Here is a 27925-nt window from a genome sequence, read left to right as displayed (position 1 = left end):
GAATTTGATTGGCTAAGCAGCATCTGCCTGTTGCCTTTTCAACCAATCTAATTCAGAGCAGTGCCCTCAGGGCCTTTATAAGGTGGGCTAAATCCCCTGAAGGCTCTGACTGCACTCCACTGGGTGGAAGAGAAGAACAAACAGAAGGAGTATATGCAAAGGGATTTGGGAATGCTTCGAAGGAAGATGGAGGCTCTGGAGAATTCCTTAATGTGACAAAATGTATGCCTTTTGAACTTTCCCTGGGTCCTAACTATCTCCTTGGTAAAGATATAAAAGAATATGTAGTGAGTGCTTTGAAAATTCTTGTAGAGTCCATACCACCTGTGTAGAACCTATTATTTACCCCAAAGGAAAAAGGACTCTGGGGACTATGGACACCGTTCAGTTGACTGAATAGCTTGGAGTTGATGGAGTTTTTGTAAAATTCAGGAATTGATCAAGTGGCAACTTCTGCCTTATTAAGAACTTGTACTTTGGACTCAGACAGGATTTAATTTGGGCGAGAACAGTCTGGAACACAGTTCCATGACTTTCTTTCAGACTTAAGAACAATCCATTCCAGGCCTTTCCCTTCCAACAGCCTCCAGAGAAGAGGAGAATAGGTTGTGAGCCTGGAGCATAGCAGAGAAGACTTGTTGTAATCCCTAATCTGTCACCTCTTCTCCTGTTTCTCTCTCTCCTGGCCCACCCAAGCCTTTCCTGGCTCCACAGTCCCACTTCCTTGTTATCTGAAAATTAAGCCCTGCAGGTAGCGGCTCGTTGGTGAAAATATTTTTTACGTAAAGATGTGAGAAGCAATTCTATACAGGGCACATAAATATACGCATACTAATTTATAGACTAGGCGCACTTAAGCATATCAGTGATGTCACAAATTGTCATGTATGCGCATATGTTCCAGGTTATTGTATAAAACCGACATGCTAGCTGAATGGCGCATAAGCTAATGGGCCCTACCAATGGGAAGAGTAAAGGCATGTCATGGAAAACAGGAAGATGCTTGGGTGCACAGGGAGTATGGCCAGTAGGAAAAAAGAAGTGATAATGTGGTTATATAAGCCTTTGGTGTGCAATTTTGGAGACCACACCTTAAAAAAGATATAAATAGAATGGAATCAGTCCAGAGGGTCTTTGTCATAAATTGTATGGGGACAGACTTAGAGAACTTAATATGTATACACTGGAGGAAGATGGGAGAGAAGGGATATGATAGAGCCATTTAAATATCTCTGTGGCATTAATGTACAGGAGGTGAGTCTTTTTCAAATTAAGAAAAATTCAGAAAGGAGAGGGCATAGGATGAAGTTAAAAGTTGATAGGCTCAGGAGTAATGTAAGAAAATACTTCTTTACAGAAAGGGTGGTAGATGCGTGGAATAGTCTCCTGATGGAGGTGGTGATGAAGACTGTATCTGAATTCAAGATAGCTTGGAACAGGCATGCAGGATCTCTTAGGGAGAAGATAAGATAATGGATGGTAGGGAAGGGCAGACTGGATGGGCTATTAGGCCTTTATCTGCCGTCATCTTCCTATGTTTCTAAAGTTAAGTGCCCGGTTACGAGTGTTTATTATATGAGGGTTCTTTAAAAAGTTACTGCACTTTAATATTTTCATGAGAAATAGTTGGGGGCGGAAGAAAGTAGGACAGTAGGAAAATGTATCGCAAAATGGTGATTTTGTGGTAATGTGATGTATTTAATAAACAGTATTTTTAAAAAAAAATAAAAGTGTGGAAACTTGTATATTGTGTTTGTTTATTTTGTTAACCACCTAGAATTTAGGATTGAGTGGTATATAAAAATAAATAAATAAAAGTAATTGGTGAGAACAATCAATAATTGGCCTTAGCAGGCACCTGTTGGCACAAATAACTGGTTATGCCCATATCTGATCTGCACCTGTGCAGCCAAAGGAGGGGCATGGGCGAGGCATGTGCCTTCCCAGGATTTAGGCGTGAAGTTATAGAATATTTTAATTTCCTCACCGAACTAAAAGGCCTAAACCAGCGCTTAATCAGCTTCTGGCAGGTGTTAAAGCCTGAATTCTCTACATGGCGCCATTTTCAACGGCCATCATTTAGAGAATCGCTCCTTCGGGTAAGGTACGCGCTGGAAATGTAGGCCAAGGTTTTCAAGGCCTATGTTTCTGGTGCCTACCTTTGATGTGAATTGTGCCTATGTAGGTGTTTTACAGCGTCATTAGCCAAGCCTTCGGTAGGGTTAGACATGATTTCAGCACTGTTTTTTAGGCACTGGTAGGTGCCTTGAAATTTGTTTTAAAAGGTCTTTTAAATGGTGTTTTGCTTTTAACTTAGGTGCCAATAGGGTGCCTAAGTTAAGACACCATTTATAGAATATAGGCCTAAAGCTATGTGTGATCATAATATTCTAGAAAGACATTTATAGAATACTGCTTTTATCAAATTTGTGCTTACACGCATAATCCCAGCACCTAACTTTGTATGCCCTGTACAGAATTCCCCCCTTTGGGCAGTTTTCAATGGTTTGTATGCGTGTGCTTTCAATTTGACAATCTGTGAGCAAAAGAGATATGAAATTTGCTGTCATCTACTATTATCTATTGCAAAATTTCATTTCCCTTCATCGAAGCTGAAGGCATTTAAAAACACAGGCAAGGATGATTCTGTAATAGAAGCTATTTGAGAGTACTATAGGGAAAGTTCCCTTCCACTCACAGTGGCTCGGTCTAATTGCTGCTCCTATGCAGAAATTCCCTTTACCGTCCAGCTTAGGATATGAGCAGGTGAGTCTCCCTAGATCCCCATTTATACAGTGAGGGATTGCAGCAAAAGTGAGCTACTATGTGTGCTTAGAGAAGAGACTCACCTCAGATCCTGGAAATATACAGTTTACTTAGAGCACAGACTGCCTTAGTAAATTTAGAACTGGTATTTTAGCAACAAGACAGTTTTTCTCCAGTTGATGCGTCATCCTTCCAAGGAAGAAGTACAGATTGGTAGAATGTACTTTTGCCATGTGGTAAGCTGTTATTGTCCATGCAGAGCCAGCTCCTGGCACAAGGGACTCTTAAGCAGGATATCAGCACTTCTTTGCAAACTCCCTGGATAATATTCTTCATGTTTTAAAGCCAAAGTCTCATTATTTTAGTATTAAACTACTGCATGCTTCCAAAATGAAATCATATCCAGTAGATGATTCTTAAGGGGAAGAAAGTATGCTTTTTTTCCTATTTCTTTCGCATTTCGAGATGAGACACTGATAGAAAACTGTCCCACGATGGATGTTCAAGACATGTAAGATGCTCTTGTAAACAACAGAGACAAAAAAGGATATTTTCTGTCTGAAGCCCTCAAAAGTCTATGGCAGTACAGGGCCTGTTCACATCACATTTTCAAAGAGCTGTAAGGACCTCATGATGTTGTCATCCTGGAACAAGATAAAACGGAGCTTCATGTAAAGAATAGTCAACAGTATTTAATTTATTTGGTTTCTATGTGCCCGTTCTACCCTAGCTGAGCTCTCCATGATACTCAACAATCCATACAGAGAGACAAGTGGTACATCTTGAGGCATTCTCGATAGGGAAAATGTTTGAGTACCTGATTGTAAACCACTTAGACAACCTTGATAGATGGTATATAAATATTTAAAATAAATAAAAATGTGCTGCCTTTCTGTGATTACAATCAAAATGGTTTACATATTATATACAGGTTCTTATTTTGTACCTGGGCAACAGAGGGTTAAATGTTTTGCCCAGAGTCACAAGAGGCTGCAGTGGGAATTGAACTTGGTTCCCCTGGCCCTCAGGCCACTACACTAAGCATTAGGCTACTCCTCTACTCCTTACATGTTGGGTATGATAAATCCTTCCATTTATAGGAGAGCGGGTTATGAATGAAAATCATCAACTACAATATCTATTACAGTTCTATAAGGTTAAAGGGTCTGTTCCTCAATCTCTCAGCATGAGGCAGAGAGAGAGAGAGTCTGTACTAGATTGGAGGGTAGAGGAGTCCTTCTATTTGGAGGTGTGGGATGAGGGGATTAATCTGTGCTGTGGGCAGTGGGAGAGAGGGAAGAGGAGGCATGTTTGTAAATTCAGTGGCAACTGGGCTATAATTAGGGAATGGTACGTTTTCTAACTTGAGCAGATGTTCAACGGCTTCCCTTCTCTTTCTTATCTCCTCTGTGGCAACACCAGCATGCTTATCATCACACCCATAATGGGGCCTTGAACATCTGTGTATGCTCAAAGCCTGACAAGTCCCTAACAAGTCCCTGAACATCCTGTTTCTGAAAGGGCACAATCTGGTGGGCCTTGAGCATTCAATGACAGTTGTGTTGACAAGTTGACGGACAATTTAATACCAGTACCTCTATGGATGGAGTAAAGAAGAGAAGGAAAGCCACTGAATATCTTCAGGGAATATGGGTAGATGTTGAATACCATGAGGTGGGGGAAGAAAGTCAGGGAAAGAAAGAGATGCTGGATACCCCAGGGTTAGGAGGGAGGTAGGAAAAGTAAAAGATGTTGGACACCAATAGGGGGTGGTATGAGGTAGGCAAATGGAAATGCTAGATTTGGAGTGGGTTGGATGGAGAGCCTTGAGCTGCCTTGGGATAGGGAGATACACATATAAAGTTTGCCTAGCGTGTCAGATATAGTTCAGCTGGCTCTGCATGTTGGAAATAAATCTTTGCATGGGTGGAAGTAGAGAGGTTAAGCTTTACCAGATGGAGGATATGGGTAATGTGGTGTAATGGAGGTATGGTAGGGGAAGCATGTGATGAAGCCTGGAGTGAGGTAGCAGAAGTAAGAATGTGTTGCTATTGTGCTATGGCAGTTAGGACTGTCTTCATGTGAAAGTGTGGAACTTTGAGTGCTATATTGATCTAGAATGGGTCTCCAATTATCTGAGCCTTTCTTTGGTACGATCTGATGATATCCGTGCCCAGGACTGAACACAGTCCAAGAGCTGTCCCTCTATCTTGAGCGGAACTGCTCCAGACTTGGCATCATTGTGTCTTTTTGGAAGTTGAAACAGTAAGAGAACTGGAGGCTTGGCTTCACTAGGATACTTGGAAGGATCTCTGAGAGGTGGTTCCTCCTGAGTACTGCCGAAAATGCCTGGAGCCAGAGAAATTAGAGTACCCTGAGTTTCTAGAGGTTCTGGGTCTGCTGTTGGGCAAAGATTTTGGTTGATGATCCGCTACACTGGTCATGAGATCATCCAGTTCCTTTCCAAACAACATTTGTCCCTTGAAAGGAAGTCTGCTGAGAGTAGCTTTGGAGGTGGAATCACCAGTCCATTGCCTGATCCAGAGCATTCTGCGGGCTGAGATCAAATAAGTGGAAACTTTGCTTATAACATAGTAACATAGTAGATGATGGCAGATAAAGACCCGAATGGTCCATCCAGTCTGCCCAACCTGATTCAATTTAAATTTTTTAATTTTTTCTTCTTAGCTATTTCTGGGCAAGAATCCAAAGCTTTACCCTGTACTGTGCTTGGGTTCCAACTGCCAAAATCTGTTAAGACTTACTCCAGCCCATCTACACCCTCCCAGCCATTGAAGCCCTCACCAGCCCATCCTCCACCAAACGGCCATATACAGATACAGACCGTGCAAGTCTGCCCAGTACTGGCCTTAGTTCAATATTCAATATTTAATCTTATTTTCTGATCTAAATCCTCTGTGTTCATCCCACGCTTCTTTGAACTCAGTCACAGTTTTACTCTTCACCACCTCTCTCGGGAGCGCATTCCAGGCATCCACTACCCTCTCCGTAAAGTAAGTTTAAGTTAAGTTTAAGTTTAAGTTTATTAGGATTTGATATACCACTTATCAAGGTTATCTAAGTGGTTTTTTACAATCAGGTACTCAAGCATTTTCCCTATCTGTCCCGGTGGGTTCACAATCTATCTAACGTACCTGGGGCTATGGAGGACTAAGTGACTTGCCCAGGGTCACAAGTAGAATTTCATAACATTGCCCCTGAATCTACCACCCCTCAACCTCAAATTATGTCCTCTGGTTTTACCATTTTCTTTTCTCTGGAGGAGCTGAGGGAGGAGCTGGGATGTAACACAAGTATAAAAAGCTAACCAAGTAATGAGTATAGAAACCAAACCAGGTCGTGCATGTGCAAGACCGGAAGGTTAGGACTTCGATAGGAAGACAGGACTTAAATGGGAAACCAAGGTGGCAAGGGAGCCTCTTCTGGTGATACAGACAGGTCGTGACCAGTCTGGGCCGCCGCGGGAGCGGACTGCCGGGCAGGATGGACCTATGGTCTGACCCGGCGGAGGCACTGCTTATGTTCTTATGTTAATACCATTCAAGTATTTGAACGTCTGAATCATATCTCCCCTGTCTCTTCTTTTCTCTAGGGTATACATATTCAGGGCTTCCAGTCTCTCCTCATACGTCTTCTGGCGCAAGCCTCCTATCATTTTTGTCGCCCTCCTCTGGACCGTCTCAAGTCTTCTTACATCCTTCGCCAGATAAGGTCTCCAAAACTGAACACAATACTCCAAGTGGGGCCTTACCAATGACCTGTACAGGGGCATCAACACCTTCTTCCTTCTACTGACTACGCCTCTCTTTATACAGCCCAGCATCCTTCTGGCAGCAGCCACTGCCTTGTCACACTGTTTTTTTGCCTTTAGATCTTCGGACACTATCACCCCAAGGTCCCTCTCCCCGTCCGTGCATATCAGCTTCTCTCCTCCCAGCATATACGGTTCCTTCCTATTATTAATCCCCAAATGCATTACTCTGCATTTCTTTGCATTGAATTTTAGTTGCCAGGCATTAGACCATTCCTCTAACTTTTGCAGATCCTTTTTCATATTTTCCACTCCCTCTTCGGTGTCTACTCTGTTACAAATCTTGGTATCATCTGCAAAAAGGCACACTTTTCCTTCTAACCCTTCAGCAAAGTCACTCACAAACATATTGAACAGGATTGCCCACCCTACTCTACCACACGCGCGCCCCTTCCATTCCTCCGTACCTCTTTAACATTCGCGGCATGAGCAGCAACCCCAACCTGCTGCTCACGCCAGCGTTGGCTCTTCTTCTGACATCACTTCCTGGACCCATGCCTAGGAAGTGAAATCAGAGGAAGAGCCAACACTGGAGCAAACAGCAGGCTCATGCTGCTCATGCTGGGAACGTACGGGGGAAGGGAAGGGGTGAACGTGTGTGGCAGGAGGGGGTAGGATGGCAGAGAAGAGGGCAGGGGAGGGGCGGCACTGCCCCAGGTGCCTCTCACCTTAGCTACACCACTGTCTACCTGCAGTTGAGTCAGCAGGGGAGATACGTTGTCCACAACTATGGAATTGTTTGCCAGGTTATCTAAGAATATGTAAGTAATTGAAAACGTATTTATTTGTACAAGCATTCTATTAGAGTGAGATAATTGAAAGAGGGAGTGATGATGTAGTTTTGTCATTGTTATGAAGATCATGTGTCAGATTTTGTGTTTGTTTTATTGTAATCCGCGTAGGCCTTAAGAGGAATAGAAATTTTAAAAATAAATAATCAATCAATCAATTAGGATGCCAAGGAAGCGAAGAAGACTGGGCTCTCACTCTTCTCATTATAGAACAGGGAACAGATGGGACCTGCTGGGAGTCCAAGTTTAACTCCCACAGAAAATTAGTAATAAGATCCAACACAGCTGAGGGTTTGAACAGATGGAGGACTATGGGATCATCCCCTTGATCGAGGGCCACTGCTGGATCTAACGCACACACACCTGTCTGCGACCCTGCATCTCTTGACATAAGAACATAAGTATTGCCCCTGTTGGGTCAGACCAGAGGTCCATCATGCCCGGCAGTCCGCTCACACGGCGGCCCCTCAGGTTCATGACCTGATAGTGCTCATAACCTAAAATTCTCATATTCTTTTCGCTTAATGTCCTGTCAAGTAGCCCTCTATCTGTACCCTGCAATCCCCTTCGCTTCCAGGAAGTCATCCAGTCCCTTTTGAACCCCAGTATTGTACTCTGTCCTATCACCTCACTTGGAAGCGCGTTCCAGGTGTCCACCACCCTCTGAGTGAAGAAGAACTTCCTTGCATTCATTTTGAATCTGTCCTCTCTCAGTTTTTCTGAATGACCTCTTGTTTTTGTTGTCCCCGCTAGTCTAAAGAATCTGTCCCTCTCCACCTTCTCTATGCCTATGAATCTCCCTCAGAAAGGCCCCCTAGATCCTGGCCAGCTTCATAGTGAGGCAGATGCACCCTGGCAGCCCCTCCCCTTTGTGTACCTTCAGCTGCACTGCTAGACTTCCCTTTGTAAATTCGGCTGTCCTGAAAACCTCATCAAATTAACAAGTTCCAAGGAAAATGCTGTACTAGGCAGTGCTGAGTCTCCTGTAAAGGACTCCAGCTTATGTCTCCATGCCCCTGCATTTAGGACACTTACCATTCTGGGGCTCTAGAAGAAATTTAGCCCCCCACCAACAGGCTTCCCGCCTGTTCATTGGCCCTAGAGAACAAAGGGGAGGCTAAGCCAATTATTCCTGCCACCCCTACAAGCACTTCATGGCACATGGCTCAAGAGTGCTCTTTGGGCACCCATCCAGTGCAAACCTGGCATGAGTTAGGGTTAAAAGAGCCAGAGGACTCCATCCCTGTCAGTTCTGAGGCATAAAGTGATTTGAAGCTTTTAGAGAACATTTTAAAAAAAATCAGAAAATCCAAGATGTGGCAGTGCTTTGGCGCAAAAAAAAAAAAAACAAACAGCTCCAAAATGCTTAAATAGAAAAAAAAAATATAGAGATTTTAGAGGTGGGGGAACCTAAATGGACAGGCAGAAACCTTAAAAAATAAGATTTATAGACCCCTCCTCTCCCATGACAATGTGCTGCAGCCTGCCTCAGCTCCAAAGGTAGCTGGCTCTGGGAGATGAAATCACTGTCTCAAAATGAAACATCCTTCCAGTGCTGAATTTTCGGTGTCTGACTGAGTCTCCAACCCCCACGAATGCAAAAGGGGGGAGGCAAAATGCAGCCAGTACCCTGCGAAACCCTGATGAGCTCCCTATGGATGCTTAACAGCCTGCGCTCAAGCCCCTGCAATGCAGTAGGTGAGCAATAGTACAAGGGGAACGGAACTTGAGTTCCAAAAAGACTTCTACAGGCTGGCCAACAAGTACCACAAGGGATCGGCCTGTCATCTGCAGGCTGTAGTCTGCTGCTCCTCCATTCAGGCAGAGCTATACCCTCGACTAGGGGAGCTCTTAGTTTCGAAGTGAAGCAAAAAGGCCATGAAAAAACTGAGAAGACTGACAAAAAAAAGCAGAGTAGAACAGAAAGACTCTTTCCGGCTCACTTGCAGAAGAAAAAACTGAAGGGGGGAAGCAGAGCTCCCTGGTGAATTAGGAGGGATTCAAAAGCTTGCAAGCACTGGGATATTATTCATCTGTCCAGAATGACACACCTATTGCACTAGAAGTCAATTTAGGTACCGCTAAGCATGATTCTACAAAAGATGTCTAACTTTGATTGACATGCAGCAGGTACCATTTTGCTAGGCACCTACCAAGTTACCTATTGGTCACAGGATCACATATAAAATTTTCCATTTGACTTTTAAAACCTGTATTATTAATTGACTATTAATCCCCTACAATCCTTCTAGATCCCTATGTTCGGCTTCCCGTCACCTTCTATCTGTTCCCTCCATTAATCATATCTATACATTGCGCACATCCATCTTTTCAGTTACTGCCCCGTCGTTGTGGAATTCTGCTCCTATCAATTTAAGAGAGGAAACGTCACTGAGCTGGTTTAAATCTAAATCAAAGGCATTTTTATTTAAAGATGCATTCAAGGTTTGACCGTCTGCTAGGACGATTAAGACGTTTTTAATAGTACTAAGTAACTGAACTCTCCCCTTCCTTAATTTCCTATTTTGGTATTGTAGGTCTTCCCTTTCTCTTTCCTATTGTATCTGTAAGTTTATTTGTCCTATTGGTGACCCTTTGTATAAAACCTACTTATTTATTATGTACACTGCCTTGAAACTCTGTATAGGCGATCTATGAAATTTTTAATAAAACTTGAAACTGGCATCATTTATAGAATCTGGCTCATAGTGCCTAAGTGAAAACTGGCTATTTTGGGGGCATTCCAGGGGCAGAGTTGGCACTCCAAGATCAGTGTTAGCTGGTGCCACATACATGGGATATTAATGCTGAAGCCCCAGTGTAGACCGTCGCCAGTTGAATACAGGCCCCAAAGTTAAGTATGAAAAGGGGGAAGTGATGTGTTTGGAGAAATGTCAGGGGAGGAGAGGTGAGTTCGTTTTGTATTATATTGTAAGTGGACCCGTTTGGACAAATGAGAGGAGGGAGGCTGCATATGTTCGAGAACTGTATACATGTCGGGGAGATTTTCTGTGTATCACTGTAAGGCTGGGGTTAGTCAGACAGCAAGTACATTTGCAAAAAGAGAATGGACACTTATATATAAATATACGTTGCGGAATGCAGATACAATTAGTTTTACCTCTTGGCAGGATTCCATAAACTCATCCAAAGTTACCACTCCATCTTTGTTCTTGTCCATTTTCTAGAAGATTTAAAAAAAAAAAAAAAATTTCATTTGCAAACGACAAGAAAACCATCAGAAGCATGTTGTACTCTCTGATCACAGACTGAAATCAGCCAAGGTAATCAGCCTCTAAATTCTGGGAACACCAGGGCTGCTAATGCTATATCAAGCCAGACTTCCATGCAGGGCTGGCTTCCTGGGTACACCTTATACAGTGAGGTACACTGCGACACATAACCAGTCATACTGGTGGTCAATGGGATGCAATCTCTTAAAAATAATATTTTGCAGAAAGGGGCATGCGTTGGTGCCAAGAAGAAAAGAAAGCCAAATGGGGAAACAGGAAAAGAGCAACAAGAAATGTTCAGCAAAGCAATAAACCAAATCCAGGTATTGACTATTCATAGGTTGGAAAAGCTGGGGACTCTTACATCCCAAACAGATATGTTCAGGTCACTCTAGCCAGGGGTAGAAGACCTTTAGAAATGTATTGGTCCATATTGAGCCTGCAGGACTCAGGCCCAGATTCTCTATAGGGTGTCAATATTGGAGGCCAATGAAAAAGCAGCCACTGATCACGTGTCAATCATATGATGGTGCCCTATAGAGAATTACACCTCCGCAAAACATAAGTCAGGGTTTTCCAGGCCTACATTTCTGGCATCTGTCTTTGTTGTGAATCACACCTACGTAGATGCTTTAAGCCATGTAACACCACATCCAGCATTAGCCACACCCATAGTGGCATTTGGTGGCCTAAAGCACTTACATAGGAATGATTAAAGCACGTATTGTTTAGGCAGTACTTAGAACATAATAACATAAGAATAGCCTTACTGGGTCAGACCAATGGTCCATCAGATCCAGTAGCCGTTCTCATGATGGCCAATCCAGGGCCGCCGCGTGAGCGGACTGCTGGGCACGATTGACCTCAGGTCTGTCCCAGCAGAGGCATTGCTTATGTTTTATGTAGTACCTGGCCAAAACCCAAGAAGTAGCAATATTCCTTGCTACCGATCCAGGGCAAGCAGTGGTTTCCCCCATGTCTTTCTCAATAACAATTTAAGTGATGTCTATAGTATAAAATGATTAATTTATTCTGTTTTCCACTTATTTAAATGTGATTTAAAAGTGAATAAAGAATATTTAAAAAAAACCCTAAAACCAGACTATGGACTTTTCCTCCAGGAACTTGCCAAAGCCTTTCTTAAGCTGGGCTGTATTTGTTTTAAAGCACTAACAGGCTCAATTCTTGAGTATCTTATGGAATCTTTTATTATCACAAATTCTAAACATCGTAGGAAAACTCACTTGTTGTTTTCTTTCCTTTCTGTGAAAGGATGTAATGTAACTACAAGAAATTTCAGGAACGACTACTATCTTTTCATGCAGCCTCATGGACTAGAGATTTAGCTTATATATTTACATTCCCAACTTCATAACAATTTTGGCATGCCTTAAAAACGTATCTTTTTAGGGAACACTTCGGAAGTTAGAAATCGGATGTCTATCCATTTGTATTCCTAGTCTTTGTGAACCGCATAGAACTTAATGGTATTTGCGGTATACAAGTGAGTTTTATGTTATGTTAAAACCAGCTATGCTAATCTTATTATAGGCAGTACTGAATTCTTTCTCTCTGTAATCTTATGGCCATTAACCAATTATAACAACCAATTCTACTATAACTGCTGCGTCTGTTACAAATCTTTATTGTAAGCCGCATCGAATCCATGTAGAAAACTGTGGGATATAAGAAATGGTATGATATGGGATGAGATCTTGTTTCCAAACATGGCCAATCTAAGTCACAAGTACCTAGCAAGATTCCAAAAGAGTAAAACAGATTTTATGCTGCTTAATCTAGAAATACGAGCAGTGGATTTTCCCAAATCTATCTTAATAATGACTTATGGACTTTTTTGTTTTAGGAACTTGGACAAACATTTTTTAAACACTACTAAGCTACCTACTTTTTCCCATATTCCTGGAAACAAATTTCAGAGTTTAATTACACTTTCAGAAAATAAATATTTTTTTCTAATTTGTTTAAATGTACTGTACCTGTGAGAGATATATCAATCAACATGCAATGTTTCACTCAGCTCCTTACTCATACTGTGCACTTAGCCTTTTTGAATGTGTTGATTTCTGAAATGTGCCCCCTCTATGCACTAGAAGATAATCATGCACTCTTGCATGTCCTTATACATATTTTACAAAAGGCTCTGCATTTTGCTGGGGCACAAACACCCTTACACTCATAGACAACGTCTGCAGCCTAGGAGAAACTCTTGACTCTAACTTATCAATGACAGATCACATATCTAAACTAGTATCATCCTCCTTCTACTACCTCCGCCAGCTATAAACTATACGTGCATACTTCTCAGAACCCGAATTTGCCCAACTATCCCGCGTAGACTATTGTAACTCTACTAGTGTGCCTGCCTACCAAAACTCTCTCCCGCCTCCAAAGGGTGCAAAACGCTGCAATCCGCCTTCTGAAAAACCTAGGCATCCCCAACCATGTTACCCCTGCATTAGCTTCCATGCACTGGCTGCTCATTCAAAAACGCGGCGCCTTCAAGGCCCTGGTCCTCACTTTCAAAACCTTCCATGAAACGATTCCGTACTACATGAAAACTAAACTACAAATCTACTTCCCAAAGCGACTGACCATACCTCCTGGCCGCTCCCTCAAAACTTAAACAGCCCACAAACGCTCCTACTCACATTTCATACCCAGACTTTGGCACACCATCCCCCCATCTGTTAGATCACTAGATGGACTCTGGAACTTCAGGAAGGCCATGAAAACCTTCCTCTTTACAAACGGAGAGACTTAAAGTCATTCACCCAGAAATGCCACTTAGTTAACGCACCTACGCCACCTAATCTTAACAGATGCTACTTAGTGTATGCGTTTTATTGTCATGTCTATATTGTAATTTATGTAAATTATGTCATCTCTGTCCTTTCTTGATTACTATGGATGTACTTTGTAACCCGTTCTGGGCTCCTTTGGGAGGATGGGCTAAAAAAATTGAATAAATAAATAAATAAAATCCTTTGAGCAGTAGAAGAATCCTTTACTTTCTTGAAGAATATGAGCATCGTAAAACCAATAAATACTGATGTTGCTGACCCTAAAAGTCCATTCCAAGTCTACTGTTAATTACCTGGAAGAATATGTCTACATGCTGCCTCGGAGTATCTTCCTTAAGGACAGGGTAGGTATATTTCCCCATCATGTCATAGATTGCTTTAACAATATCCATCATTTCCTAAAGGAGGAAGAAAAGAAAGTTATTGCCTAAACTTCCTGACAAGCTACTCTTCTCATTGCTTTGAGCATCCTGCTGCCACCATTGCCAATATCTTACCAGACATGAGATCTACAGTGGAAGCCAATTGAACATGAAAAATTTACTATCTGAAGAAATTTTCTGTATTACTGTAGATCAGCTGTCTCAAACACGTGGCCCGCGGGCCGCATGTGGCTCTCCAGGTTTTATTTGCGGCCCGCGGTCTGGACAGGATCTTTCTCTTCCTTGGAGCAGCAGCGTGTCTGGCCGGTTCGTTCCGTTCAAAGCCGCGGGTTGACGGCTCCTTGCGCTATCTACTCCTGCATCGGAAGCCTCTCTGACATCATAACATCAGAGAGGCTTCAGACGCAGGCGCGGATCTCGCAAGGATCCGCCACCCGCAGCTTTGAACGGAACGAGCTGGCCAGACACGCTGCTGCTCCAGTGGCGTACCAAGGGGGGGGGGGCGCGGTCCGCACAGCTGGCCACGCTCCACTGTTCTCCCTAGAATGCAGCTCGTCTAGAGCGGTGGTGCCCATCCTGCTTCCCTTCCCTTCTCACCGCTGCCATCGGGGAACAGGCCGGCACCGTGCTCTTTGATCTCTCTGCTTCTCTCGCTGCCCGAGGTCAATTCTGACTTTGAGAGGACGTTCTGGCTAGCCAATCGCTGCCTGGCTGCCCGGAACGTCCTTTCCGACGTTAGAATTGACGTCGGGCGGCAAGAGTTGGTCGGCCCCGTGGAGAAGAGAAGCATGGAGATCTTGGCCTGTTCCCGATGGCGGCAGCAGCAGCAGCCTATTCCCCGGCAGCGGTGGCATGGGGGGAGAGCAGGAAGGAAGAAAGAAAGAAGGGGGGGGGGGACAGGGAGCCAGAAACAAAGCAAAAAATGGGTCACGGAATCAGAGAAAGACAGACATAGAGAAAGAAAGAAAAAGTTGGGGGAGGGAATGAGGTATGGAGGAGAGGAAGCATACAAGAGGCTGAAAGAAGGGAAGAAATATTGGATGCACAGTCAGAAGAATAAAGTGCAACCAGAGACTGATGAAATTACCAAACAAAGATAGGAAAATGATTTTATTTTCAATTTAGTGATTGAAATGTGCCAGTTTTGAGAAAGAAAAGATATTAAACTTTAAATGTGAGTGCTGCAGAAAAAATAGAGTACTTGGAGGGCCGCAGAAAAACTAGTTAATGTCTTATTAAAGAAATGGCAATTTTACATAAGGTAAAACTCTTTATAGTTTATATATCTTTCCTTTTAACTGTTAAAGGAAAGTTTTATAAACTATAAAGAGTTTAACCTCATGCAAAATTGTCATTTCTTTAATAAGACATGAACTATTTTTTTCTGCGGCCTCCAAGTACCTACAAATCCAAAATGTGGCCCCGCAAAGGGTTTGAATTTGAGACCACTGCTGTAGATGTATTAGACTCTGTAGACCCTGTCTAAAGTTAGACAGAAAGCACACACAAAAATGCCAGTATTCTAGTCCGTTATGAACAAAAACATGTGTAAAGATAAATAATCCTGTAGGTGTGTGCATATCTTTGATACATGCATTTTGCAGGTGGTCATTCATATACTGTAGGTGGAGTCTGGGCAAAACTTGAACATTTACCCCCAGCTCCATGGTATATGGCTTATGTAGACTTATTCCCAGTTCTTTAAAGCATGGGTTTTCAGGACTCAGGACCCATCTAGCCAATCAGGATATCTCATGCATATTCATTGTTGAGAACCCATGCTATAAATAAAGTGGGTACCTACAAGCTTTCCTTTCTAGAACAGGCTTCAAATGGGAGATCTATAAGTGTCTACATACAGGCACACATTTATAGAATTGCCCGGTATCCCCCCAATTCTCTAAATGGCACCTAAAGTTGGTGCAAAGTTACAAGCAGTTATGCACAACACAGAATTAGCTAACTGACACTTAAAGATATGAACCAAAAACTGGCCTTAACAAGCACTAATTAGTAGTTGCAAGTGTATTTAACTTCTATCCCCTAGCCCTTAAACCAGTGTTTCTCAACAGGTGGTACGTGTACCCCTGGGGGTATGCAGCATGGCTGCTGCAGAGAATATTCCCTGCCCGCCCATCTGTCAAAGCCACATTGCCGCTGGCGGGGATCCCTCCTTGCTGCCTGCACTGCCCGCTGAAGGTGTTCCACAGGATCCATGCCCACCCCCCTCTCCTCCCACCATCTCGAAGCCGACCATAAGAGGAAAGCCTTCCAGGTCAGTGGGGGGGAGGGGGGAGGGAAGGTTCCCAGTTATCTCCTTGCCATACTCGCTCCTTCAGTGGCTTGCTGTGGGGATGCGCAGGCGGCAGCGGTTCACACACTGCATGTAACTGACGCAGAAACCTTCTCTCCAACATCAGAGTTGATGTTGGAGGGAAGGCTTATGGGTCAGCCATGTGGTGTGGGTTTTTTCAGTTCACTGTAAATACTGTATATATATATATATATACTGACAAAATTAGTAATTTGGATCACTTTTATTATATAAGTAATAATGAACTTGTTTGCAAAATCAGAAAACTGATATCCTATATAATAAAACCCTAAGCGCCGCATGCACACTTAGGATTTCGTGTTCCCTGCCGCTGTGGTGTGTGATCCGTGGCCAGATTCTATTTTAGAACGCGGCGGCAGGGAACACTCTGGAGCTTCCCCCCTCCAGCCCTTACTCACTGCAAAACAAACCGCTGTCGCCACCGCCGTTCCTTCTGCTCCCCTCTTTGGAGTGTGCAGTGCAGGCCGTGCACGTGGACCTGGAGGCGCACCGAGAGGGTAACGGGGTTCCTGGGCAGCTGAGCGCAATCTCTGGGTGGCCGCAGCCTCAGCAACCGCCGGTCTTCCTCCCAGCTCGCGTCCAGAGCCTTTCCGGCACCACAAATTTCATGTCCAGTCCACCCCCAGCAACAGGTTGAGTGCCACTTCGGCCTCGAGGCCCAAAAAGTGCAGGTCCAGGGCGCTGCTGCCGCCCAGCAACAAGGGGACGCAAAGGCAGGCGAGGAGGAACAGCGGCGGCCTCTCTTTCATGCTTCCTGGAAGCAGCCTGTATTTTCCTGGCTCTGCCGGTGACTTGCCGACCTGCATACCGGCGGGGAGCGGATAATGTAAGGAAGACGCCCGACCCGCAGAAGGGGAGGGGGAGAAGAGGATATGAAATCCAGGGAAGAGCAAGGGAGAGGGCTGATCTTTTACCTGAGGGAAGAGGTAATGAGACAGCTATACTAAATTACAGGGGCCAGAACTGGGAGGTGAGAGATAATGCATCTTAACAGGTAGGGAGAGACCTTGATCAAAGGGAAGAGAATGAAATGGGGCAGATGAACTGGAGGGGGAGAGGGAAAGGGGGATGCTTTGGTGGAGGGGTGTGCTGGGAGGCAAACAGCTTTGTTTTGGGGGGGAGAAAGAAGGGGGCCACGGAGAGACAGTCAGGGAGGAACTGGAGGGGGAGAGGGAAAGGGGGCTGCTTTGGGGAGAGGGGTGTGCTGGGAGGCAGACAGCTTTGCTTGGGGGGAGAAGACAGAAGGGGGCCATGGAGAGACAGTCAGGGAGGAACTGAAGGGGGAGAGGGAAAGGGGGCTGCTTTGGGGGAGGGTTGTGCTGGGAGGCAGACAGTTTTGCTTGGGGGGAAGACAGAAGGGGGCCATGGAGAGACAGTCAGGGAGGCACTGGAGGGGGAGACGGAAAGAGGGCGCTTTCTAGCACCCGTTAATGTAACGGGCTTAAACACTAGTCGGATATAACTTAAAACATTTTCCTCCTTGATTTCACATAAGCCAAATCATGAATTGTATCCTCAAATGATACACTATGAAGCTTATCGCTATGAACATTGGAGCTGTTATTGCCACGGCCGTATTTCCTCACACTGGGATTTCTTTTTTATTTCATTTTAGACTTTTAAAAATTGTTCAGGAACCTCTGCACAGAAATAGCCTTTCAGTTGTTTAACCCTTATCTGAAAACTGACATTTGTTTTTCTTATTTTGGCATTCTACGGTGCTGCAAATCAGAACATTATGTGAAGAATTCAGTGGTACCCCACTAATATGTCAAGGGTTTAATGAGCTTATCAGAGAATCCAGAATTATTCCCCACTCTGCCAATTGTCTGAGTCAACCAGGACAGGAAGAGACAGGAATGGAAGTTGTATGAATGCCTGAAAACAGTGAGTTCTAGATGCAGAAAAAAAAAATGCAGCCCAATATTGAGTGATTAACAGTAATATGGCGTTCTGTGTCTCTGCTTTCATTTTCCCAGCCATCCTACGATGTTCAGTCAAATTACTCTCTGTAGTTCAGAGGAGAAATATTAGAATTCTTTGTGGGTATTTGTTGCAATCAAGTTTCTCACCTCCTTGTTTATATATCCATCCTTGTTGATGTCGTACAAATTAAATGTCCATCTTAGTTTTTCATGGACTGTTCCTCTCAGCAGAATTGACAGAGCCATAACAAAATCCTGATAAGAAGGTATACAAGGTTAATAGTAAATGAGACATGCAGTAAAATGTGTCTTAATAACCAGAACACTCTAGACAGCTCCAATGTTGAAGATGTGAAAAGCTTTAGGGACAAGGAGTGGTGTGTTGGTTTAAGTTCAAATCTTTAAAATGGTGTCCCGTGGGGGTGCCGAGGGGTCCCTGGTAACTTTTGAATGTGTATGCGCAAACCATGCATTAAAATATTTATCTTTTTATTTTGCAGAGGGGGCAGGTCTCTGTTAGGGTTACCAAATGTCCAGATTTCCCTGGACGGCTTTTCAAAACCCTGGAAAATGTCTGCGTTTAGAAAAGCTTCTGGCAACGAGCAACATCGTGATGACATTCAGGCATGCGAAGATGCAATGCGGTGATATCATTGTGTCACACCAGCGCATGTGCGAATGTCATCCGACATCGCTCGTTGCTCGTGCAGGTCAAGGGGGGCAGGGCATGGGGTGGAGCCATTTGGAAACTCTGGTAACCCTAGTCCTGGCGGAAGGGGCTCACACACTAATGCCACTTGCTGATGGGAAAGTAAGCGTGGGGCCATTAATGGAAAACTAGAACATGTGGTCAAAATGGCCTTAGTGCAGTTTGTTAAGTTTTCAGAGGACTCCTAATCCCAGTCCTGAATGGATGCTGCCATTTTCAGAAGGGCCCCTGTCAGGATTATATGAAGCCCTACTTCGATGAAGGACATTTAGAAAAGAAGATTTCAAGTTGAAATTTTAGAAAAATAAATGTTTGGAGGTAGGTAATAATATCTTTTTGGCATTTGTTGATATGTAGTTTTGGTTTCCTGACATGTCAGTTTTGATCGTGAATTTTTTTAAACATCACCTGTTCAGGGCTAACTGCTAATTTTTAGTGCCAAACTGACCCCCCCCCCCCCCCAGCTATTTTGGTGCTGATATTAAGCACTTAACCAGCCAGGTTAAAGTCATAAATAGGACTGCATAAAAGTCAGTGCTATCTTTATGCAGTGCCCCATTGCTGGTTAAGTGCTAAGTAACGCCCTTCACTGGCCAAGGGCCCCTTTTACGAAGCTGCGGTGGTGATGCATCAAAGCTCATAGGAACTGGATGGACTTCAGTGCGTTTACCGTGGCAGCATCGCTACTGCACCTTTGTGAAAAGGGGTCCGAAGCATTAGCTGGCTCTAGAAACCCACAGGTTCAATTCCAGTGCCCAGAAATGGACCACCATTGAATTTCTGGGTGATTGCATCTTCCGACTGAGAATTTACATACTGTTTCTAACATGTTTTGCACACTGCTTTATTAATATACAATTTTCATCAAATGTAGGAACTAGCTTTATTTGATGGAAACTTACCTCAAACTTAACTGATCCAGTCTGAGCCGTGTCAAAGGCATTAAAAAGATAATGGGCATACATACTTGCATCTGGAATACATAAATACAGGAGAACTAGTGATTATCTTGAAGTTCCTATAACGGGGCCCATGATATATAACCACTGCAGAATATAACAACATAAGAGAAGCTGTGATGAGTGAAGCAGCCTCCTGAGTCTAGCACCAAACAAGGCCCATAGCGTAGTGAGGGTGAGAGGCACCAGGGATGGTGGTGTCCCTCCCCTGCTGGCGCACACGCATCCCTTTTCATTAACTTCTCCAACACGAGCAGCATGCCCACGTCGGTGTCAGCTTGCCCTTTGATGTCACTTTCTAGGTGCGGGACCCGGAAGTGATGTCAGGGACAGCATTGATGCTGACACGGGCAGCAATGTTGCTCGCACCGGAGAAGTAAAAAAGGGTATGGAGGAAGGCAAGGGGCACCCACGGCAGGGGAAGAAGCGGGAGGAAGTGGGGTGCCGGCACCCCTAGCAAGATGGTGGACTGCCCCTTCGCTATGCCACTGACAGGGCGTAAACATAGATTTATTTTTCATCGCTCAATTCTAAGTATAAGCTGTGCCTTTCCCAAATCTAAGTACTTTCCCCCTATTAATATCATTTGTGTACTGGAGATAGGGTGCTAGGCTTCAGGAACCATTTTCACCGACTGGTTCTGTCCCCACAGTTATTCAAAAAGATCTCTTCCATTTTAGCAGCTGCTTTTACAAAGCCCATTCAGTTCCTCAAAGAACAGGTTCTTATTTTGAACCTGGGGCAATGGAGATTTAAGTGATTGCCCAGGGTCACAAGGAGCAGCCCTGGGATTCAATCCTACAACCTTTGGGTGCAGAAGCATCTCTACCACTAGGCCACTCCTCAACTGGGACAGGACTCACTACTGCAGCTTTGTAAAAGAGGACCTACATTCTGTATATCAGCTTACTGTAGAACTTTCCCAGCTGTGGGTCACGACTCATATTTGGATTCACAACCTAGGTGGGTGCTTTATAGATGCATCATTATTAGGTAATTTTGGGGTGGATCACAATTTTATTTGACCAGAATCATGGAGTCACAGCCACAAAAAGATTGGAAAGAATTGGCTTATAAGATATGGATGTCCTGGTCAATATATATATAGAGAGAAACATGATTTCAAATAAAGGCCGAACGGCCCATCCAGTTTGTCCTTCCACACCATCCATTATCTCCTCTTTTCCCTAAGAAATCCCACATACTTGTCCCATGTTATCTTAAATTCAGAATCAGTCTTCATCTCCACCACCTCCACCTACCATCCTTTCTGTAAAGAAGTATTTTCTTACATTACTCCTAAGCTTATCACCTCTTAACTTCATCCTTCGCCCTTTCTTTCCAGAGTTTCCTTCATTTGAAAAATACTCTCCTCCTGTACATTAACATTATAGAGATATTTAAATATCTCTATCATACTCCCTCTCTCCCGTCTTTCTTCCAGAGTATGCATATTAAGTTCTCTACGTCTGTCCCCATAAGATTTATGACAAAGGAAGACATACAGTATGTAATGAAAAACAGAAAAATCACTTTTTTTTAAATTGCAAAACTAAAACAATCTGCTCTTGCTGATTTCTTTTAAGTAGAGCAAAAGAGCCTGGGAACCCATTTGTACTGTGTAACCACGCTATCAACAATGGCCACGGTTTTGGGGTTGGAAACTTCAGGAGAAGCAGCTGAATCCTTACTGCATGGATTATTTACTACATAAGTATTTGGACTTAAAATCTAATTATCAACTGGATTTGCCATGACAACTGCTGGGACGTTTAAACTCAGTCAGGACATTAATGTTTCATATTTAGGAGTAGAGTTTTTTTATGACCACAGATGTTAGGTTGTTCGTACAGTGGTTGCACAACAGAAGTGGGCTTCCTGAAGTTTTTCCTTTTTAATTGAAATCAGTATGTAGAAATGGTATTTTTCTTATTTTAAGGTACATTGAATTACAAGGCAAGGAAGGGGATGGAATCTGATATACCATGGTTTGCATATTGTACTTATTTTGTACCTGGGACAATAGAGGATTAAGTGACTTGCCCAGATTTATGGGGAGCTGTAAACTAAACTAAACTAAACTAAGCCTTAAGTTTATATACCGCATCATCTCCATTATCATCATCTGTAGTGGAAATTAAACCAAGTTCCCCTGGTTTTCAGGCTACTCCTCCAACAAATTTATGTATTATAAGAACATAAGAATTGCCACTGCTGAGTCAGACCAGTGGTCCATCATGCCCAGCAGTCCGCTCACGCGGCGGCCCTCTGGTCTAAGACCAGCACCCTAACTGAGACTAGCCCTATCAGCGCACGTTCTTGTTCAGCAGAAACTTGCCTAACTTTGTCTTAAATCCTTGGAGGGTGTTTTCCCGTATAACAGCCTCTGGAAGAGCGTTCCAGCTTTCTACCACTCTCTGGGTGAAGAAGAACTTCCTTATGTTTGTACGGAATCTATTATCCTTTTTCAACTTTAGAGAGTGCCCTCTTGTTCTCCCTACCTTGGAGAGGGTGAACAACCTGTCCTTATCTATTAAGTCTATCCCCTTCAGTACCTTGAATGTTTCGATCATGTCCCCTCTCAATCTCCTCTGTTCGAGGGAGAAGAGGCCCAGTTTATCTAATCTTTCGCTGTACGGTAGCTACTCCAGCCCCTTAACCATCTTAGTTGCTCATCTCTGGACCCTTTCGAGTAGTACCATGTCCTTCTTTATGTATGGCGACCAGTGCTGGACACAGTACTCCAGGTGAGGGCTTACCATGGCCCGGTACAGCGGCATGATAACCTTCTCTGATCTGTTCGTGATCCCCTTCTTTATCATTCCTAGCATTCTGTTTGCCCTTTTTGCTGCCGCCGCACATTGTATGGACAGCTTCATTGACTTGTCGATCAGAACTCCCAAGTCCCTTTCCTGGGAGGTCTCTCCAAGTACCGCCCCGGACATTCTGTATTCGTGCATGAGATTTTTGTTACTGACATGCATCACTTTACACTTATCCACGTTGAACCTCATCTGCCATGTTGATGCCCATTCTTCGAGCTTGATTATGTCACATTGCAGATCTTCGCAATCCCCCTGCGTCTTTACTACTCTGAATAACTTCGTATCATCCGCAAAATTAATCACCTCGCTTGTCGTACCTATGTCCAGATCATTTATAGAGATGTTAAAGAGCACGGGTCCAAGCACCTAGCCCTGCGGCACCCCACTGGTGACGCTCTTCCAGTCCGAGTATTGTCCATTTACCCCCACTCTCTGTTTTCTATGCTCCAGCCAGTTTTTAATCCACGTGAGTATTTCACCCTCAATTCCATGGCTTGCAATTTTCTGAAGTAGTCGTTCATGCGGAACCTTGTTGAACGCCTTCTGAAAATGTCGACCGGATTGCCCTTGTCTATTTGTCTGTTTACTCCCTCAAAGAAGTGCAGCAAGTTCGTCAAACACGTTCTGCCTTTGCTAAAACCATGCTGACTGGTCCTCATCAGCCCGTGTCCATCAAGGTGATCAATGATGCTATCCTTTATCAGTGACTCTACCCAGTGGCGTACCAATAGGGGGGCAGGGGGGGGAGGTCCGCCCCGGGTGCAAGCCCTGAGGGGGTGCTCCCGGCCTTGGCGTCCAGTTCCGCCCCCCCTGCCGTCCGGATTTTCCCCCCGGCCCCCCCATCACCGTTTGAGGCGGAGAAGCAGCCCGCAGCGGGATCACGATGCCAGCGATCCCTGCGTTGCTTCGGCGCTGCTTCTTCCGCCGCGGTCCCGCCCCTCCTCTGACTGACAGGCAGAAGAAAAATATTGTATAGGCCGGGGACATGAGACAGCAGGAAACAGGAACTTTTCTTCCTTCTATTTTTGTGAATGGCAAGGCTGAGGATGTCAGAGAGTTCAGTTAAAATATGTGCTTTATAAGAAAATATAATAATGTGTTTTATAAAGTTTATAAAAGGTAGAATGGGGACGGGAGGGAGGCAATATTGAAGAATTTTTGAATTATAAAGAACAGCGTTGGATCCATACCCTAAATACAGTGACCCCACATGGCTTAAATGCCGAACTAGAGTGGGGTTCTTTGCTGTAACATTCTTATGAATTAGTAAACATCAAAGTGAGGAGGTAGCCGAAACTTAGGCTTTTCTTCTTTAATTTATAAATTTGAATAGTTTAGTATCGGCAAACCCGGATGACGCGTTAGTAACGTAATGACGCAGTCACGTTCAAGGAGGGTCCCGGTCTCTTTAAAATCTTAGCAGAAACGCCGCCGCCATATCTGTAGGACAGAGTGGTCGCAGGTTTGGCGGTGAAAACTATAAGTAAGCAAATAGGTAGGACAGCTTAGAAAGAAATGTACTGCTCTAAGTTCTGTCTCTATTTTTCCAAATAGTAGTTGATAGCTTTTGTTTTATTTCTAGGGGTAAAGCCTTGATAAAGCTCAAGGAGCGAAACATGTCGGTGTGATGTTTCCCCTAGCCAGAGACCACAAGTTAAAGCTAAGTACTTAAAATAATTTATTATAAAAATATATATATAAAAAACAAAATATTACAAAAGCAAATATATAATCATATGAGATTGATATTAAATAAAGGGAACCAATGAGGAGCTGGCACATAAATCTTAGAGCTATGAAATCTATTTGAGCTCTGAGTGGTGGCGCTGAGGATCCCATAAAATATCAATAGACTAAGGGATGCAACAAAGCTGATAGAAAGTTACACTATCAGGTGAGAAGTGTTTGTGAATCATAGCTCCCTGAAAGGATATAAGTTGTGCATTTGAGGATTTATTGAAGCTATGGCACAAGAAGAAGTTGAGTTCGGAGGCTATTCGGAAGAGCAGTTTCAACATGTCATACAAAGACCTGCTCTTCTCGATGATCAAGAAGAAACCTCCTCACAGGCATCGTGGTTGGATCTTGAACAGACACACAAACGCTTAATTAGGGCTGAATTACATGGGAGCACAATAGTTCAGTACCTTAAGAAAAGTATGATCCCTCGAGGATTACGAATACTGAAGGAGCCGAAAATAATGACATCAGATAAAACCTTCATGGATAAGTGGACAGCGATATTAAATCGCTGTTCACGAGATCTAATGATCCTGCTAGTTGAAACAACATCTGACATTGAGTTAGATCTAAGATCTAAAACTGTCTCTATGGAATTACAAATGAAAGATCAGATAGAGAAGGAAGAATTTGAGAAAAAACGAAATGATCTCGAGGACCTTTTGGTCCAATTTAAAGATTCTACGAAACAAACTAAAATAAGAAAATGGAAACAAGACGAAAAAGATTACCATATGGGACGAGTGTACTCATGGAATAAAAAAGTCATACCTATGATGATAAAAAAGAAAGTAGCATTTACTGCCTCTTCTGAGGATTCAGATGTCACTAGTGGGGATTCAATTGAAGCACCTTCAACTAAGAGTTCGGGGGACGATGGACGGATAAGAGGGGGACGTCAAAGAGGAAGATCCAGAGGAGCCCAGAGAGGCCGGGGAAAATCAGGGATCAATGGAAAGACGAAATAAATACTACAGTAGTCAACATCTCCACTACCCCGCTTACTAATGATCAACTAACAGTCTTAGAATTAGGGCTGAACTATGTAATAAATCAATATCCTGATTTTTTTCAGCTGAAACTGTTCTTTTTTAAATTTCTAAGGAAAATACAATTAAAATTATTTTTTCTAAATAAGGAAGGTCTTGAGACAAAAGATGAGGGCTCTATCTGTAAGAAAGAATCAAAGTGGAATCCTCCGGGTCCTCTTGACCCAGCTGTGGAAACGTTTCGAAATTTGGTTTTGGCAGGGTTTTCAATGTTTGAAAAATTATTTTCTCATAGACAGGTCTCTTATAACTTAACGTATTCTCAACATAAAGCTCTTATGCAATTAAAAGAAAAACGAGATTGCATGATTTTAAGAGCAGATAAGGGCGGCGCCACTGTCATCCTCAACAGAGAGAATTATTTAAAAGAAGCGTTCCGTCAATTATCGGATACTATGGCGTATAAACCAATTTCTCAAGATCCAGGAGGCCCATTGATGAAAATAGTTTTTGACTGGGTTACTGCACATTATTAAAAAGAAATACTGACTAAAAAAGAATATCAATTCCTTTTGGAAAAATATCCACGCACACCTAATATATACTTTGTGCCTAAAATACATAAGTCGTTAAAGGATCCACCAGGCAGGCCCATAGTAAATACAAGACAGTCTTTACTGGAACCCCTATCCAAGTTTATAGACGTTTTCCTAGCTAAAGAAGCAATAAAAACAACTTCATATTTGAAAGATTCCTCTCATCTACTTCGGATTCTCTCTCAGGAAATTTCTGTCAGTTCTGGAACTTTTCTAGTGACACTGGACGTAGTATCCCTATATACTAACATCCCCCAAAGTGGCGCTATAGCTATTATTCAAGACACCCTTCAGAAAAGAGAAGGTACTCAACGTATCACCACTGAATTTTTGATACAGCTAGCCCGGTGGGTGATAGAAGAAAATTATTTTGAGTTTGAAGGGGTATTTTATAAACAGATACAAGGAGTGGCGATGGGGGCCACGTTGGCCCCATCAGTAGCTACGCTGTATGTGGGACAGTTTGAAGATACTCACATCTACACCTCAAACTATTTTCAAAATATAACATTATGGAAGAGGTTTCTGGACGATATTTTTTTCTTGTGGGAGGGTTCTGAAAGTCTCTTGGTTGATTTCTTAAACTGGATCAACACTAGAAATCCCCATCTTCAATTTACCCCTTCTTATAGTTTAGACAGGGTAGAGTTTCTTGACTTACTTATAATAAAAGAAGAATCTCGGCTGAAAACAAAACTTTTCAGAAAATCAGTGGCGAAGAACACGTTATTGCACTTCTCCAGTCACCATCCATACCATTTAAAATTTAATTTACCGGTGAGTCAATTTTTAAGGCTCCGAAGAGTATCATCAGATTTATATGATTTCATGGAATCGGCGGAAGAGTTGAAACTCCGGTTTAAAACTAGAGGATATCCTGCAAAATCTATCAAACAAGCGTTCACAAGAGCCAAATATGCAAATAGAGAACTTTTGATATCTGAAAGGGAGCCAGAAGAACAAAATGAAAGATTAATCTGTGTGCTGCCATATTCTGAGGCGGCAAAAGAGCTCATTGCTAATATAAGAAAATACTGGCATGTTCTGCAAACGCATGAAATATTTAGAGAAATTCCTATGTTTGCCTTTAAGAGAGGAAAAACTATTGGGCAAGTTCTAATCCAACAGAAATTAGGGAACTATAGAATAAATCAGACAGGATATCACACGAGTTGTGGGCACTGCCAATGGTGTTCCATGACCATCATGGGCACCACATGGAAAGACCCTCAAACGGGGAAAGTAATTACAGCAAATACTAATACAACTTGTCAGTCAACTCACGTTGTATATATCATAGTATGTCCGTGCAGTCTTGTATATGTGGGTCGTACTTCTAGACCCATACATATAAGACTGAATGAACACAAATCACGTATAAAAACAAAAAATATACAAGCTCCAATGGTAGAACATTTTTTACAACATCAACACACTATAGAGCAAATACAATGGCGTATAATTGAAAAGGTAGAATGGGGACGGGAGGGAGGCAATATTGAAGAATTTTTGAATTATAAAGAACAGCGTTGGAACCCTAAATACAGTGACCCCACATGGCTTAAATGCCGAACTAGAGTGGGGTTCTTTGCTGTAACATTCTTATGAATTAGTAAACATCAAAGTGAGGAGGTAGCCGAAACTTAGGCTTTTCTTCTTTAATTTATAAATTTGAATAGTTTAGTATCGGCAAACCCGGATGACGCGTTAGTAACGTAATGACGCAGTCACGTTCAAGGAGGGTCCCGGTCTCTTTAAAATCTTAGCAGAAACGCCGCCGCCATATCTGTAGGACAGAGTGGTCGCAGGTTTGGCGGTGAAAACTATAGGTAAGCAAATAGGTAGGACAGCTTAGAAAGAAATGTACTGCTCTAAGTTCTGTCTCTATTTTTCCAAATAGTAGTTGATAGCTTTTGTTTTATTTCTAGGGGTAAAGCCTTGATAAAGCTCAAGGAGCGAAACATGTCGGTGTGATGTTTCCCCTAGCCAGAGACCACAAGTTAAAGCTAAGTACTTAAAA

The 27925-nt window shown here is 43.1% G+C and overlaps 1 protein-coding gene across 5 annotated transcripts in view; it reads right to left on the bottom strand.

The window, feature by feature from the left end:
- Positions 1-1411: 1411 nt before the first annotated feature.
- Positions 1412-27925, bottom strand: part of KCNIP1 (potassium voltage-gated channel interacting protein 1) — a 669345-nt gene continuing 642831 nt past the window's right edge. For all 5 annotated transcript variants that reach the window (XM_033927121.1, XM_033927126.1, XM_033927125.1 and 2 more), the window contains 5 exons: positions 19699-19769; positions 18235-18342; positions 13738-13842; positions 10511-10573; positions 1412-3410 (listed from right to left, as the gene is read on the bottom strand). In XM_033927121.1, the coding sequence (XP_033783012.1) occupies positions 3363-3410; positions 10511-10573; positions 13738-13842; positions 18235-18342; positions 19699-19769 (395 nt within the window). In that variant the 3' untranslated portion in view covers positions 1412-3362. The remainder of the gene's footprint in view (positions 3411-10510; positions 10574-13737; positions 13843-18234; positions 18343-19698; positions 19770-27925) is intronic.

Source organism: Geotrypetes seraphini, chromosome 18 (genome assembly GCF_902459505.1).
Source record: "Geotrypetes seraphini chromosome 18, aGeoSer1.1, whole genome shotgun sequence".
NCBI classification, from domain to species: Eukaryota; Metazoa; Chordata; class Amphibia; order Gymnophiona; family Dermophiidae; genus Geotrypetes; species Geotrypetes seraphini.
This window is presented reverse-complemented; position numbering and strand designations above follow the sequence as displayed.